General features: G+C 44.2%; 1 protein-coding gene across 5 annotated transcripts in view; it reads left to right on the forward strand.

The window, feature by feature from the left end:
- The window catches only part of PTAFR (platelet activating factor receptor), a 37498-nt gene extending 21106 nt beyond the window's left edge, over nucleotides 1–16392 (forward strand). For all 5 annotated transcript variants that reach the window (XM_072974980.1, XM_072974978.1, XM_072974977.1 and 2 more), the window contains one exon: nucleotides 13145–16392. In XM_072974980.1, coding sequence (XP_072831081.1) covers nucleotides 13161–14219 — 1059 coding nt within the window. In that variant the 5' untranslated portion in view covers nucleotides 13145–13160 and the 3' untranslated portion in view covers nucleotides 14220–16392. The remainder of the gene's footprint in view (nucleotides 1–13144) is intronic.
- Nucleotides 16393–17933: the final 1541 nt, after the last annotated feature.

A 17933-nucleotide genomic window follows, 5' to 3' on the forward strand; every position in this document is an offset into this window, starting at 1 on the left:
CGATTAGGTACTGCATGTAAGTGGAATCATTCAGTATTTGTCTTTTTGTGATTGGCTTATTTCACTTATTAATATCTCCAAGTTTCACCCACATTGTAGCATATGATAGGGGTTCCTTCCTTTTTAAAGCTGAATAGTATTCCATTATACATGGATATCATGTGTTTTTTTTAAATTTTATTTTATTGAGTTACAGTCAGTTTACAATGTTGTGTCAATTTCCAGTGTAGAGCACAATTTTTCAGTTATACTGTTTAGCCATTCATCTGTTGATGGACATTTAGGTTGCTTTTACCTCCTGGCTATTGTAAATAGTGCTGCTGTGAACAGGGGCGTACTAATATTTCTTCAAGATCCTGTTTTCAGTTTTGGGGGAAATACGGCCAAGGAGTGAGATTTCTGGATTATATGGTAGTTCTATTTTTAATTTTTTGTGGAACCTCCATATTGCTTTCCATAGTGGCTGCATCATTTTATATTCCCACCAACAGTGCCAAAGTGTTCCAATTTCCCCAATTCTCACTAACACTTGTTATTTTCTGCTTTTATGATTGAGGCCCTCCTAATGGGTGTGAGATGATATCTCATTGTGGTTTTTGACTTGCATTTCCCTGATTAGTGATATTGAGCATCTTTTCATATGCTTGCTGGCCATTTGTACATCTTCTATGGAAAAATGTCTTTTCAAGTGTTTTGCTCATGTTTGAATTGTTGTTGTTATTGGGTTGTAAAAATACTCTATATATTCTGGATATTAACCCCTTATTGAATATATGATTTGCAAATGTTTTCTACCACTGTGTAGGTTGACTTTTTACTCTGATTGTTTCCTTTGCTATACAGAAGTTTTTAAGTTTGGTATAGTTCCATACGTCTATTTTTGCTTTTGTTACCTATGCTTTTGGTATCATACCCAAGTAATCATTACCCATTCCAATGTCATGAAGTTTTCCCTCTATGTTTTCCTCTAACAGTTTTGTAGTTTCTAGCCTTATGTTTAGGTCTTTAATCCATTTTGAGTTAATTTTTGTATATGGTTTAAGATAAGGGTCAACCTTCATGCTTCTGCATGTGGATATTCAGTTTTCCAAATGCCATTTGTTGAAGAGACTGTCCTTTTCCCATGGTGTAGTCTTGGCACCCTTGTCAAAGATCTTTTGACTGTATATGTGAGGATTCTTTTCTGGGCTCCCTATTCTCTTCCTTTTGTCTATGTGTCTGTCTTTATGCCAGTACCATACTGTTTTGATTATTGGACTTTGTAATATGTTTTGAAACCAGAAAGTGTGAGGCCTCCAACTTAGTTCTTCTTTCTCAAGATTGTTTTGGCTATTGGGGGTCCTTTGAGATTCAATTTTTGGATTTTTTTTTCTCAAAAAAAATGCCATTGGGATTTTAATAGGACATTGGATCTGTAGATCACTTTGAGTAGTCTGGACATTTTAACAATATTCAGTCTTCCAATCCATGAACACAGCATGTCTTTCCATTTATTTGTGTCTTCTTTAATTCTTTTCAGCAATGTTTTGTAGTTTTCAGTGTGTAAGTCTTTTGCCTCCTTGGTTAAGTTTATTCCTAAGAATTTTATTCTTTTTGATGGTATTGTAAATGGGATTGTTTTCTTAATTTCTTTTTCTCTTAGGCTCATTTAAAAATCTTTGTTTTACCAATGAGAAAATAGAGACTCAGAGTCATGGGGTGAGTTTAGTGTTTGAACCAAGATTTGCTTCCAACTTCAGTGCTGCCTGGCAGGAGTGAGAAGGATACAGAACAGACTCCCCCACACCCCTCCACCCCACCTTTGCCCCATTCAATTCCCAACTTTGGGAAGCACAGGTAAAAGCAGGGCCCCAGTTCAAAGGCATCTCTTCCCTGGCCTTGCAGCATCTGAAGAGCCTATTCTCAGCCCATAGTATAGATCTCTGAATGGGAAAGTTGGCCAAAGACTGGTTTACTTCTTGCAGCAGCCACAGCTCAGCCTGGAAGAGACAGGATGGGCCTTCGAGTTCAAACTCCCATCTGCCGTTTCCCAGCTATGTGACTGTGGACAAGTCTTTTCTCTCTCTGACCTCACTTTCTTCCCTGGAAAAATAGGCATTTTGTAAAACTCACCTTGCAAGTCTGATCTGAGGAGGAAATATGACCATGGGTAAGAAGTGTCTATACATTTAATTAGTAAATGATGCCCAGTGTCCTGAGCTTCGGTGGACTGGCACCAGCTCTCCTCCAGTCATGTCCTCCCTCACAGAGCACAGAATCCTGGGATCCAGGAGCGAGTGCTCAGTGGGAGCCTGTGTCCTTTCCACACCCCAGGCTTGTGGGACTGCGAGGAGCTGTTAGTACATGGAATGTGCATGAACTTGGACGTGACTGATTTATAGCTTATAAATATTTAGACATTTGTACTCTTGACCTCAAATGGCCCCACAAATCTGGGGGCCAGTGTGACTGGTAAACCCAACTTCCCAACCCACAATCTTCACTGGGGAAGTAACTAGCACATACTTCCTCCTGCCCAAATCCTGGTGGCCCCTCCTCTCTGACTGTCTGGCTGAGGATGGAAGCCCTTCCTCCAGGTCCCCTAGAGGCTGGGATTGTTTCCAGGAAGGATGGGAATGGGAGGCAGTGTGGGGGTTGGGGCTGAACACTCTGCAGGGCAAAGGGTGGGAGATCCAGATGGCAGAATTCTTGTCTCCATGAAGATTTATGGTCCCCTAGGCCACTGCCAGCTAAGTGCTGGGCCTGGGCCTGCTGCCTGGCCTTAGCCCATCAGGGAGCCGTGCCCACACATTAAGCTGAATGGTATGACTCCCTCCTCCTTCTTCCTCCAAATGCTCATTCCCTTCCTGAGCTGTTGAAAACTTTGTTGGCATTAGCCTGAGGCCCTGTCTGGAGCTGGCAGGAGGCCAATATGTGGGTTAGAGCCCCTGGGGTCACTGGCAATCCATATTCCCCTCTCCTGGCTTCAAGGGCTGGCCCAGTCATGAGAGGGAGTCCTGGCCATTTGTGACTACTTTGCAGGCTTATATTTGGAACCATTGTTAGGTTTATAAGATTTTGCAGTTGAAGAAACCGGCTCAGAGAGGTGAAGTCACTTGTCCAAGGTCACACAACAAGTAAGTGGCAGAGCCAGGGATGAACCCAGGTCTTTCTGACTCAAGAGGCCTTCTCCCCACCCTGCTATGCCTCCCCTAGAGAAGCTGGACACCTTTCCTTCATACCAGTTTCCTCTTAATAATCGGCAGGGGCTTGATCATTCATTCATTCATTCAGTCAGTCAGTCCCCAATGTCTGACACTGAGCATAAAGAGATAAAAAAGATCTAGTCCCTGCCCTGAAGAAATTCCCAGTCTGCCAAGGAAACAGCCACAGAAATCAATACTTACAACATATTGTGTCAGTTGCTATGGTGGGGGTTGAGTACCATGGCAAACCAAGAAAGAGGCAACTCTTTCTGCCTGGGGCAATCAGAGAAGGCATCCCAGAGGAAGCACTCTTTAGATTGGGTCTTAAAAAATGAGTAAGATTTTGCTGGATAAAGCAATAGGCAAAAGGTGTCCTCAGTAGGGGTAACAACTTGTGCAAAGGCACAGAGGTTTGAGGAAAAATAGAGGTTTTAGAGAAGTTCAGTGTGGCTGAAGTAGAGGGCAAGTCATAATAGAGGCTGGTAGAAGGTGAGAAGGGAAAGGAGCTTGCACTTGGTCCTGGGCAATAGGGAGCCATGGAAGGTGTTAGATCAGGCAAGTATGTGGCTGGCACTGTGTTGAGGCACAGCACTGCTCAAAATTCAGTGCACACATGAATCAGCTGGGAATCTTATTAAAATACAGATTTTGATACAGCAGCTCTAGGGTGAAGGCTGAGATCCTGCATTTCTTACAAGCTCACAGGTGACGCTGATGTGGTCCCAGAACCATAATTTGAGTAGTGAGGTTGTAGAGGGCTCACTCTGCCTGTCTGGAGGCTGCTCTGGGGAGCAGGCTGCCACTGGTGCTTTTATGTCACTGGAGAGATCAAACCTCTACCATCTTCTTGGGTCAGCCTTCTTGCAGCCGTCACAAAGGAGTCAATCTTGTTGGTTGCTGGATATTTGTTCACTCGACAAAGGTTTATCATGCTCCTACTCTGGCCAAGCTTCTGCTGGGTGCTGTGGATGGAGAGAGGAACTGGAAATGCTGCTTCTCAGTCCATGCCACCACCCTCTTTTGCCTCAGAAATAGTCTCTCTGCTTTCATTCCTGTCCCTTACCATCTATTCTCTGCCCAGCAGCCAGAGAGAGTCAGATCATGTTGCTCACCCTGCTCAGTGTACTCCAGAGGACCTCTGATACTTAAAGAATAAAATCCAAACTCCTTATCGTGGTGTAGGAGTGATTTGGGGCTCTTGCCCTCTGATCTCATCCCACTCTTCCCATTTCTCCAAGAACACACTGACTTTTCAGTTCCTTGAACATGATATGTTTATTTATTAGCTCAGAATATGATGAACTCATTCCCACCTCAGGGCCTTTGCACATGATACCCTTTGCCTGGAATACTCTTCTTCCAGATTTTCTCTTGACTTGTTCCTTCTCACTTTTTAGATTTTAGCCAGGAGAAGATATAGGTTTTGCAGGACTCTAAAGCTTGTACAATTTTGGGCCCCTCTTTGAATAAAAGATACCAAATTATACCTATACAATTGCAAACAAGGCCTAGGTGGGGGCCTTGAAGCTTAAACTTCATTGGCTTCATGGTAAATCTGCCTCTGGTTTCATTTATATGTCACCTCCTCTGAAGCCTTTCCTGGTCACTGTATTTTAAGTAGCCCCCTAACCAATCATCCTCATGTCACTATTTTTATTTCTAGTATTGAATTCATCACAGTTTGAAATTATCTTGCTCATTTATCTCTCTATTTTTGTCTGTCTTCTTTGACTAGATTGTAAGCTCCTCAAGGGCAGGAATCTTGCCTGTTTTATTCCTGCAGGGTCCCCAGCATTGTGCCTGGCACCCAGCAAGATGGCAGGTGAATGAAGGGACACGGTCTGTGCCCTCCAGGCCTAGTGGCAGGAGCATGCACACAGGCAATTTCAGTGGGATAAAAAGCTCTGAGCTTTGGGAGCCCAGAGGGTGGGCACTTAACCGGGCCTTGGGGGGAGGGGGCAGGGAGTGAAAGAATTCAGGAGGCTTAGAAAAAACTACCTGAAGAAGAGGAAGTCTGAGCAGTCTTGAAGGATGAGCAGTAGTTAGCCAGGCAGAGAGAGGGGGGATGTCTGAACGAAGGCGTGGATGCACACGCCCCCAGATCTGGAGGAGACTTGGCTGGTTACATTTTGGGTGATTTCAGGGGTTCTGCTGATGCTGGGTACCTAGTCTGGGATGAGGGCCAAGGGAGTGGGAGTCACATGGGGACTTGTGATTGGACAGAAGGTGGCAGAAGTAGGAAGAGCCTGGGTAGTGGGTACTGGAGGCACCAAGGACAAGGCTCTGGGCCAAGGAAGAGGGTCTGCGCAAGACTTCCCCCAGCGATTCTGGTCCTGTATCTGGAAGGAAGAGGCCTACCTCTGCGGGGCCTCCTGTGTGGGCTGGGTGGACTAGGGAGGCTCTGGGGTCGAACACACCTGAGTACACATTGTCACAGGTTGCGTTCCTGGGAAACTGACTCTTCCTTGAGGCGTGTTTTTCCTGGAGTATTTTAAACCCAGATATTGTGTAATCTCACCTATAACTACTTCATATGATAGATAAGGAATTAAAAATGTAAAAACATATAACGAATATATCACAATTACAACCTCACAAAAGTAGCATCAATTTCTTAAATCCATCTAGGACTTTGGGTTTGCATTCTCCCAGTTGCCTAACAAATTCTTTTTTTGACAGTTAGTTTGAATCAGGATACACACAAGGTCCACACACAGCATTTATTTACTCAACTGAGCTGTTTTTAAAAAATCGAAATATAGTCAGACAACTGAACTTCTTGACCAAGAATTTGACATTCCACTTCCTTGCCTCTTTCACTCCTCAACAGATGCTTCAGAAACTGCTCTCCCCCTGATCATGGGGGAGAGGTTTCCAGGGGGCCCAAGGCAATGTTGTCTTTTCTGTCTGCATTGTATTTGATCTCTCTGTGGCTTTTCACACAGTTGGCCACTTGTTCCCTAGCTTTTGAAACTTTCCTCCAACATGGCACTCCCCTGGTCCTCCTGCCTCTTCACCATCCTGTCCCTGCCTCCTTCATAGGTTTCCCCTCCTCCTCAGACTTCTCTTTTAATGTTGGGCTCTTTAAGGTTTAACCCTGGATCTTCCTGGCTGTTTCTCAGGCACTCCACATGTCATACGTCCTCCGCAGAATTCACCTTCCCCACCCCCACACTCTTCCTCCTCAGGGTCACTTTCACAAAGATGGACACCACCCAGCTCCAATCATCTGGGCCAGAAACCTGGTGATCCTTGACTCCTCCCTTTCTCTCAACCAATAACATCCCATGCATCACTAGTTTTGTACATTCGACCTCCCAAATAATTCTCACAACCATCCATTTCCATCCACTCTGCCATGGCCCAAGCCTCCTTCGGCCCTCCAGACAATGGAAGTTATCTCTTTGCTGTCTCCCTCCCTCTAGTTTGATGCCCTTCCGATTCATTCTGTACACAGCAGCCATACTTATCTTCCCTAACTCCAGATCTGGCCTTGTCCCTTCCATGCTCCACATGCTTCAATGACTCCCCATTTTTTGCAGAATCAAGTAAAAATTCCTTTGGCCCAATATTCAAGACCCGACTTCAGTTGACTGATGTTTACTTTGTAGGTCCTGTCTCTCCTCACCCCACCCTCCCGCCCCCAGTAAGTTTTAGCCAAACTGAAGGTCTCAGTTTCCCTGAGAACAAGGTACCTCCTCTCCTATTCTTCCAGGCCTCTTCCTCTTTCCCAGCCACGTCAGGCTAACTCCTTCTCTCCCTTCAGCAGAGGCAGGAGTCGTTCTGGACCCTCAAGTCTGGGCTAGGGGCACCGTCTCAGAATTACCCTGACGTCTAGAACCTCCACCATCATAACATTTATCACTTTCCTGAATCTCTGTTTTGCAAAATAGTCTGTGAGCTGCTCACTGAAAGCCAGAGACTGGGTCTGTTTTCAGAGGCCTCAGGGCCCTGCCCGGGCCTGCAGCAGTGAGCGCTTATCCAGGGAACGCATGGATGAGGAACTGAATGGGTGAGTTTAGCTAACCTGTGTGTGTGCCCCACTAACGTGGTGAGATGATTTAAAAAAAAAAAATTAATGCCCCCCCCAATTAAAAACCATGATGAACAAAATATCAAAATTTTAAATGAAGACAAGATCATAGTATCTGTCAGGGCCATATTAGAGCCTGGGGCAAAAGGGAAAATCAGTGATACTGATTTTGATTCTTTAAAACATTGCATTAAAATATTATTTATCTTGATTACCGAGGTTTTTTGCTCTCCTTTAAATTTTGCACCCAGGTGAGCACTTTGCAAGCCTTACCCTAGCCTGGTCCTGGTGGGAAGACTCTCTCAGCAGGCCTGGGAGGGCATGGCACAGGGGATGGGGCCCCGGAGGATGTCTTGGGTTGAGTCATCTGAATGGAGAAGATAGTTTCTGGAGGACAGTTGTCCCTACCCCACTGAGCTGGAGCCTAAACCCAAGAAGAGGAAGGGACTTACTTAGTGATGGGGGTAGGGGGTGGGGGTGGGGGTGGGAAGAAATGTGACTTCCTCAAAGGCCCAGAATGAGCACCACACACTGCCCAGCTGTGGGCTGCCTCTCCTCCTCTCAGGCCCCAGGAACAGGCTCCCCTAAGACATGTGGGTCCAGCAGGAGAAAGAAATAAGGCTAGTCCTAGATAAATGGGCATCTTAGACTCAAAGGAAAGAGGAGGGGAGGGGAGTGAGCTGAGATTGCGAAGCATCGAATATCAAATTTTCTGGTCTCAAGATCTCTTTATATCCTTAAAAATTATTGACAGCCCCACAGAGTTTTTATTTACATGGGTTATATCTATTAATATTTAGCCTATTCAACATTAGAACTAAGAGACTCTGAAACTTTTTGTTTTTAAATATAAAAACCAATAGTAAATTCATTTCATGGTAACATAAGTAATGTCTTTACTGGAAAATAGCTAAAGTTTTCAAAACATAAACAATTTAGGAAGAAGAGTAGCATTGATTTACATTTTTCTGCAAATCTCTTCAATGTTGAGTTTAATAGAAGACAGCTGGATTTTCATATCCGCTTCTGCATTCAATCTGTTGTGATATGTTGCCCTGGTTGAAGAATGTGAAGAAAATCTAAAAGAAGGAGTATTTCAATCTCTTTTGAAATAATTGATGATACTCTTTGATACTACATCAAAACTCCACAAATGGTAGTTTCTTAAAGGTCAGTTGCAGCGTGAAACATGAATCTTATCAATGAACTTTTTGTCATCTGTTAACACCGCAATGTGTTAGTCTGTCTTGCCCTTTGAATCTTTTACTTATGTGTAATTTTGAAACAGCATACTTTCCTCATTTGGAAAATATTGGCCCACTAAAATATGCAGGTCTTCCAAATATCGACCTTTCATTATAAGATATCAAAAAATTGCATTCATTAATATCACTAAACAAGCTCATCAGAAAACTCTTTAGATATTGGAAAGCTGTCAAGCTCATGCTGGCAAATACAAATTTTCCAGAAATTCTAATTTTCTCTTGAAAGTTCAAATTTTATCACTGGCAAACCGCCCCCATCATTTATTTTCCTTGAAGTGACAGGTTCACTTTATTTGTGTTTGAGAAAATGTCTGCCAGATAGTCTCTGAAAAACATAGTTTGTCCATCATTTTTTCAAATAATAGTGGCAATCCAAAAAACGGTTCAGCTTACAACTCGAACAAAGGCATTGGTTCTTTTCCTGAAGACAAGCACTGTACCCCAGTTTGCAGCAGAAGTGTACACGTGTTTTTCCCATTCTGATATACAGACTATTAAAAAGATGCGTACTTAAGAGTTAATAAAATAAGGGGAGGGTATAGCTCAAGTGGTAGAGCACATGCTTAGCACGCATGAGGTCCTGGGTTCAATTCCTGGCACCTACTCTTAAAAATAAATAAGTAAACCTAATTACCGCCCCCTGCCAATAAATAAACAAACAAACAGACTAACTAACTTGAAGAATTAATAAAGTGAATCATTTCCTTGCTTTATCATGGACATTTTCATGAGAAACTGGCTTTAAAATTTTTTTTCACATTGAGTGCATGGCTGTGAAAAATTTGACTTCTACGTCAGTGTGGTGTTTCTGCTTTGATTTGTGCTAAGGAGCCAGCAGTTTTTCTCACCCCTTTTATCATCAGCACAAATGTCAACACAGTTAAAAAAGCAAACAGTGTCTTGGTATTATGACAATTGTTTTGGCCTCACGGATCCCCTGGAAGTTCTCTGAGACAGTCCTCTCTTGTCCCTCATTTACATGGACCACCCTTTGGGAACTATTATCCTACAGCATTGGGATCAGATGGCAGGGCCTCCTTTAGGCGTGGAAAAGATCTCAGCTAGGTAGAAGCTAGCAATTTCGCCGCTGGGGAAGCAGCACAAAACTGGAGTTCAAATCAACTGTGTAATTCACCAGGTGATTTGAGGGTGAGGTTTTTGTTTTTAAAGGAATAGCAATGATTTATTGAAATAATGGAACCTACATCTATTTAATCAACATAGACAAACCACCACCACACTAAATGAAACAAAGAACAAAACTTTTTCTCAGTCATCAAAATTCCATTTACAGCCAGTGGTTTGTCTATGTGGTTTAAACTCATCTGTCAGTATCTATAGACTTCAAGTGTTTCTCCTGCCCTGGGGCTCCCTAAGGGATGGGTGTAAGTAACAAGGCTTTTTATCCATTCCTTTTCCTTCTCTCTCTCCCTCTCCCCCACCCCCCACCTCCATTGCTTTTGTTTATTGGTTCATGGTGCTGGGAATAGTGTTGAATAGACAGACAAGGTCCTCGATCTCCTGGTGCTCACAGTCAAGTGGGAGACTGGGAAACGGTCATACAAATATGAGTACGAGTACAATGGCGCTTAGATTTACAACGTACAGGGAATTTTGAGATGGGGCCTGACCTGGTCTGGGGTCGGTAAAGACATACTCCCTGAAGAAGTGATATTCAACTCAGGTCTGAAGCAGGAGTTGGAGTTGGCCAAGTAGACGTGGGGTGTGGACAGGGAAGAGTGTTGAGGGTAGTGGTATGGGTATGGGAGGAGGCTGAGGCAGGAAAGTTCTGGGTGGGTTTGAAGACCCAGCTGGGAAGTCCATTTTGAGTGGAGCCTTGTGAGAAGGTGGCACAAGATGAGGGTGGAGTGGCAGCCTGAGGGTCGGGGCAAGGGCCGTCAGGTGGCCTTTTTTCTTCACTTTCTGGAACCTACCAAGCTCTTTCCTGCTTCAGTCCTAGACCCGTGGAGAGCCCTCTGCCTGGAACGCTATTCCTAGGCTCCTCTCTCAGGCTCAACTGAAGTGTCACTTCTTTTCTTTTCTTTTTTTTTAATTTTTATTTTGGTTGGGGGAGGTAATAAGGTTTATTTATATATTTATTTTAGAGGAGGCATTGGGGATTGAACCCAGGACCTCGTGCATGCTAAGCATACACTCTATTGCTTGAGCTATACCTTCCCCCGAAATGTCACTTCTTTTCTAAGTAGATCCCTTTTCTATTCTCCATGCCAGCACCCTATTCTCCTTGTACAGCAACTGTGTTTGTTTACACTGCCTTTGTCTGGCTGCCCTAGGAGACTGGGAGTTCTCCTGTGCTTACAGTGAGGCTGACATGTTGTAGGTGCTGAGATACGTGTGGGATGAATGTGTGAACAAACAAACGAACACAGAGCTGGATTTGAGATCCTGGCTCCATCCTTTAACCTTGAACAAGTCATATAACCACCCTATACTCAGATTCCTAGTCTGTAAAATGAGGATTTTACTTCCTGTCTCAAAGGGCTTTTGTGAGACTCAAGTGAGGTCGTGTATGTGGAAGCATCTAGCAGGGTGCCTGGCTGCAGAAGAGGTTCTTCTTAGTGTTAATTGTCTTCCTTGCTTCTCACTGCCAATTCTGGGCTCCTTTCACTGTGCTGTGACACATGATGAGCCTTACTGAATCTCATCTGAGTCTCTTGACATCCTTTCCTCCTTGGCTGCAACACAAACATGAGAGGGGCTTCCAGGCTCATGTGATGGCAACAGAGTGAGAGGGACAAGAGGGGAGGGGAGGGAGAGACTGATTCTGATGGAGAGTGGATGGAGGCAAAGAACTATTGAAAAAGGACCAGACTTTGGGTAGTGGGATTACGGCAGTTTTAATTTTCTTCATTATACAACTGACTCTTAAACAACTGAGGGGTTAGGGTCCCAACCCTCTGTGCAGTTGAAAATCTGCTTATAACTTTGCAGTCGACCTTCCCTATATGGGTTTCCAGATCTGTGGATTCAGCCATCCGTGGATCTTGTAGTACTGTAGTATGTATTTAATTTCTTAAAATCCACATGTGAGTGGACCCACACAGTTCAAAACTGTGTTGTTCAAGGGTCAACTGTACTTAAACAAACAAGAAAACCCTTTTTTGTTTTGAAATAGTTTTAAGCCTCCAAAAAAGTTGCAAAATAGTACAAAGAATTCATGCATGCCCTACACCCAACATTCTCTAATGTTAACAGTTTATAAAACCATAATACAATGATCAAAGTCAGGAAACAAACATGGCTACAATATTATCTGAATTGTAGACCTTATTTGAACTTCACAAATTTTCCCCCTAATAATGTTTCTGTTCCGGGATACAATCCATGATGCCGTATAGCATTTTGTTGTCTTGTCTCCTTAACATCCTCTGATCTATGACAGTTCCTCAGTCTTTTCTTGTCTTTCATGATCTTGACACTTTTGATCATTTTGTAGAATGTCTCTCAGTTTGAGTTTGTCTGATGTTTTCTCATGACTAAGTTGAGATCATGCATTTTTGGCAAGAATACCATGAAGTGAGGTTGTGTCCTTTTCAGTAACAGGGGTACATGATGTTGATGTGTCTTACTAATGATGATGGTACTCTTATTTTTTTACATTCTTTTTTTTTTATTGAAGTGTAGTCCATTTACAATGTTAGTTTCATGAGTCCAGCAAAGTGATTAATGATGTTACTCTTAATTGCTTGGTTAAAGTATAGTCTACTGGGTTTCTCCACTGTATACTTTTCTTTTAAAATTCTATTTTAAGCCAGGGAGGGCATAGCTTAGTGGGAGAGCACATGCCTAGCACGCAGAAGGTTCTGGGTTCAATCCCTAGCACCTCCATTAAGGATAAATTAGTAAATAAGCCTAATTATTTATAAACCTCCCCCTCCAAAAATATTTAAAACATTTAAGTACTAAAGCAATCAGTGATCCTAAAATATTCAAACAAAAAAGAAAAAGTATAAAGTAAATAAACATCCCACCAAGCCCACCTCAGAGGTTACTCACCACTTTTTGAGGTGTATCCTTCTGGATCATTCTCTGTATCATACACACATATATCATGGTGTCATACCAACTTTTTTGTTTTGTTTTTCTTAACAATGTTATCCAGGGACAACTTTCCTCATCAGGACAATCAGATCTAACTCATTGTTTCTAATGACTGGCTGCTCTTTCATTCTCTGGGTGATCCTAATATACTACTCTGCATTTTCCAGATTTTGTATGAGCACATGAATTAAGTTTTAACCTAGAACATTTTACCATCAACATTTTTGTTTCAAGTGTCATCAGTAGCAAAATATTCAAATGTCAGAATATTAAAAATTTTATAAGATAAAATTTTCATATATTTCATCACCAGGAGTAGATTATCTAAAACTTTAAGTCATGACAAGCTCAAGAATAAAAATAAATTTTTAAGTGGAATAGGAGAAAAAAACTGAACTGCGACTGGTTTTACTGAATCTCAGATACCATTCACTTTAAAAACACACCATTATTTAATGTAGGAAGAAGAAAAATTAATTGGAAGATGCCATCAATTTTAAAGTTTTTTCAAATATGCAAAATGGGCGTCTCAGAATTGAGTAAATAAGATAGTTCCTTGTTGGCCCTTCGTTAACCAAAATTCCTGTGTGATCTTCCAGGCGTGAGCAGGATCCTATGACCAGCTGCCCCTTCCAGCCTATGGTGATGGAGCCAAGTGATTCCTCTCGTGTGGACTCTGAGTTTCGATACACCCTCTTTCCGATAGTTTACAGCATCATCTTTGTGCTGGGGGTCATCGCCAACAGCTATGTGCTGTGGGTCTTTGCCTGCTTGTACCCTTCCAAGAAATTCAGTGAGATAAAGATCTTCATGGTGAACCTCACCGTGGCCGACCTGCTCTTCCTGGTCACACTGCCCCTGTGGATCATCTACTACTACAACCAGGGCAACTGGATTCTTCCCAAATTCCTGTGCAACTTGGCTGGCTGTTTCTTCTTCATCAACACCTATTGTTCAGTGGCCTTCTTGGCTGTCATCACTTATAACCGCTTCCAGGCAGTGACACGACCCATCAAGACTGCTCAGGCCACCACCCGCAAGCGTGGCATCTCTTTGTCCCTGATTATCTGGGTGGCCATTGTGGGTGCTGCATCCTACTTCTTCGTATTGGACTCCACCAACACAGTGCCCAACACGATTGGCACAGGCAACATCACACGCTGCTTTGAGCATTACGAGAAGGGCAGCGTGCCGGTCCTCATCATCCACATCTTCCTCGTGTTCAGCTTCTTCCTTGTTTTCCTCATCATCCTCTTTTGCAACCTGGTCATCATCCGCACGCTGCTCACACAGCCGGTGCAGATGCAGCGCAATGCAGAGGTCAAGCGCCGGGCACTCTGGATGGTCTGCACGGTCTTGGTTGTGTTCATCATCTGCTTTGTGCCTCATCACATTGTGCAGCTGCCCTGGACCCTGGCTGAGCTGGGCTTCCAGAACAGCAGCCTCCATCAAGCTATTAATGATGTGCATCAGGTCACTCTCTGCCTCCTTAGTACCAATTGTGTCTTAGACCCCATCATCTACTGTTTCCTCACCAAGAAGTTCCGCAAGCACCTCAAAGAGAAGTTGTACAGCATGCGCAGCACCCGGAAATGCTCCCGGGCCACCACAGAGACGGTCACCGATGTGGGCATGTCGCTTAACCATATCCCTGGCAGTTCCCTCAGAAATTAGTCCCTGACTGTTGGGGCTGGGCACAGAGGCTTATCCTCCTTGGACATCATGGACTGACCTGGGGAAAGAAGGGGTGTCTGCTGTGGTCTGGGCATGTCCTCCCTGGTCACTGGTGGCCTATTAGGTATAGAGGCTCTATCACCAAGGTAGGGATGGTGGCAGAGCCAGACTGCTGGAAAATCCAGAACTTTAGCTGCCTTTGGACACATGCCATGATAACCTTGGCTGCTACCCTCCTCCTGAACGCCTGAGCGCCTGAGCCTGATAGCTCTGGGAGGGATGTCAGGGCCAGGGGCAGTCCCTGTGGACAGACTCGGAGCCACCCAGTTTAGCCTTCCAGGGCAGCAGTCCCAAATGAGTATGGCCTAAAGTTTTGGGCAACCACTCCTTTTATCACTAAAAAGGCTGAGAAGGGGTTTTGGGAAAGGGATGCCCCCTTGACTGTGTGGCACTGCCTTTGGGACAAACTTTTGAGCGAGGATGATGCCACTCGGTCTCCATCCACAGGCACAAGGTCTTTGTGACATTTCTTAGGGGAAGTGGCTTGGTGGGACCTTCTTCTGACTCATGCAACAACCTGTCCTGAATGGTGACCAGAGAAGAGAAAATATGTGTAGACCAAAAGCTAAGATGGGGAACCTGTCTCCGGAGGCAGATGTGTCTTTCTGCACAGGCCTGGATCAGTTCTGGGGCAGAGGGTGAGACACAAGTGCTCCATCTTTCCATCTCAACAAGGGACCCTGATGAAATAACTCCCCAACTGTGGGTGGGCAAAGGATCTTCAAAGCCACATTGGGGCCATTTGGGCCACTGCAAGGCCCACAGGCTTCCACGGGAAAGGACGCTTAGGCTGAGAAGTGCCAGCGGGTGGGTGAGGCCTCCAGAATGGAACTGTCAGCTCTTCTCTCCCACCTCGATTTCTAGGCGGCCCCTCCGGATTTAGTTTCCAGGAGGTGAGAGGAGCATCTATAATCCCAAGGGCAGGCAGGCGCTTTGGACTCTGGGCACAGAAGAGAAGGGAAAACTTCTCTTGAGGATCTCTAGATGCCTGAGCCTCCTTTTGCTCCCTGAGTGCCTGCAGTGTGAACTTGGCAGCCTCAGGCCCAGGGGCTTGGAGGAACCTTCCCTGCTTTCCAGAAACCTTCCTGCCTTCCAGCAAGTGTCCCCACAAAGCCAGGATCCTTGTTTCCTGCTTACTGGGCTGATTCTGATAAATGCCTCCAAATGGACTGGTAACCTGCTTAGGTCTGGGATGGTAGCCGTGGGCTGGACTTAGCGGATGGTGACTAGGTGAATAGTGCAGCGTACTTGAACTTTGGTGTCCCACAGACCCAGGTTCAAGTCATGGCTTTGTCACTTCCTACTCAGGGACTGGGAGCTGAATTTCCTACCTCATAGAGTTGTTATGAGGAGCAGATACCTCTTGGTCAGGGCGACTGCTCATCCCATATTGTCCCTTTTTCTGAGAATTTGTCCCCTCTCATCCTCTGACAAGAGCTAAAGGGATAGAAGGTGAGCATCTGACTCTTGTGGTCCAGTTCTCTCTCAGGAGTAAGCAGCAAGATTCAGGGATGCTCTTTCAAGCTCTGTAGGCCACTTGCCTGAAGACATAAATTCTGGAGGTGTGTGTGTGTGAGAGAGAGAGAGAGAGGGAGTGTGTGTGTGTGTGTGTGAGAGAGAGAGAGAGAGAGAGAGAGAGAGAGAGAGAGAGAGAGAGAGAAGAGAGAGAGAGATGTGTATTTGTGGCTGGCAGGGGGTAGGTATCTGCATTAACATAGTAGAGGAAATAGCTCTGCTCAGAGAGGAGAGGGAGATGTGCAGAGCAAGGCAAAGACCAGAGAGGGACCACAGGGACCTGGAGAGAGGAGGGAGTGGTGCTTCCAGGGCCTGCTGGCTCTCTTCCTCCTGGCCCAGCCCTTCTCAGAGCTCCACTTCTGCACTCCTTCCTTTGGGTCCTTGTGAGATTCCCCTGTTAAGATACATGCCCTTACTTCACTTAAGCTGATTTGAGTATCTATTACTTGCAACGAAAAGAGCTCTGAATGCAATAGATGCTCATATGCTGACGCACAGTGTTTGTTGAATTTCAGTTGTTTGTATACCCCCTCGTAATTTTTGCACTATCCGTGTGTCATCTGTCTGTTTACTCAATAAATATTTTTCTTGAAATCAAGTCACTTTTAAAAACTTAAAACTATTTAGTGTCTACATCTATCAAGATTCATCAAATTGTGCATCTGAAATACATGTAGTTTACTGTGCAGGAATCACACCACAATAAATGTGTTAAAAACAAAACAAAACAAAACAAAACAAAACAAAACCCTTAAACCTATTTAAAAGGATGCTTTAGGACTAAATTGTAAATGAAAATGAATGCCACCAGCCACGTGTAGAAGGCAAACATAAACATAAAGCATAACTGTTAAAATCAAAATGTTTTTGGTGTCCTGTGTACAGTCGCCTCCTATGCCCCGCTGACTTGTACACCACACTTTAGGAAACATGAATGGAATGTATGTAAACACAAACAGTCTGCACTCAGTAAGTGCTCAATAAAGAGACAGACAGTTCCGAGATGGTAAATTGTGACTGCCCCATCGCTACTCTCAGAATGTTGCCCCAACACACAGGCCAGGGCCTCACAGGCCCAGGGCCCAGAGGAGTAGGGGCAGTATGTTAGGTTGCAGCCCATGCTACGTCCCTGCTGATCTCATCACTCTGAATACAACCACCTTTACTCCTCCGTGACCTCTGCCTGGTTTTGATCTTCTCAGATGCTTTCTCCTCGTTTTAACCTAGCCCAGAACACCTCCTCCAGGCAGCCTTCCCAAATTCTTCCATACAGGGTAATTGACCAACAATATTTTAGGTCTGGGAGGGTGCAACTTTTTTTTCATACCTTAATAACTATTGAAGTTTATCCATTTCAATGTATGTCTTTCATACCCTGAGGGCAGGAATTGAATCTTTTTTTTTAACTGAAATGTAGTTGAAGAAACTGAATCTTCATCATCAGTGTATCCACATTTTTCATACAAAGCCTAGACTTGAGCTCTGTCTGTCTCCAAAGCTTACTGCTTCCCCAGGGTGTAGCATAAACAGGAACACTGACACATACATGCACTTCATTTAAAAAGGGTTTAGGAAGATTCTTTAGGGACAAACGAGGAAGGAGTTTAATGTATATTCATATTTTAAAGAAAGATGTCAGGGATTTTCAGAGGATCAGAACACTTTGGAGCTGGGAGGGTCCCATCTCTTCATCTTACTAAGAGAAACATGGGGACTCAGAGGGGCTATGTGATTGCAGAAATTACACAGGGGGAAAGTACCGGTGTCTCTCGCTTCTTGCACAGGATTATGGCAAAAGCTGAGCTGTAATTCTTTCAGTGAAACACCACCAATCAGGATTTCCAAGCCATCTGCACACTAAGAAGTTTTCCTGCTGCATTTTCCCCTGATCTCAGTCTTGACCCCAGGGAACTACCAGTGATCTCACTTAAACAACACTGGCTCTGGTAAGACCTGATTCCTTACCTCATCCAGATCAGTCATAGACACAAGAGTAGTAAGTGTAGGTCACAGTTGACTAGAACTGGGCACACCTGTGCCTATTTTTCTCATCTATGTTGTATCTGTGCTTGAGCCCTAAGGCCACAAACAGATTTAATAAAAACCCTTCTAACACTTGTTTTTTGTGCAGGCTTGGTA

The sequence above is a fragment of the Vicugna pacos genome, chromosome 13 (genome assembly GCF_048564905.1).
Source record: "Vicugna pacos chromosome 13, VicPac4, whole genome shotgun sequence".
Taxonomy (NCBI): Eukaryota; Metazoa; Chordata; class Mammalia; order Artiodactyla; family Camelidae; genus Vicugna; species Vicugna pacos.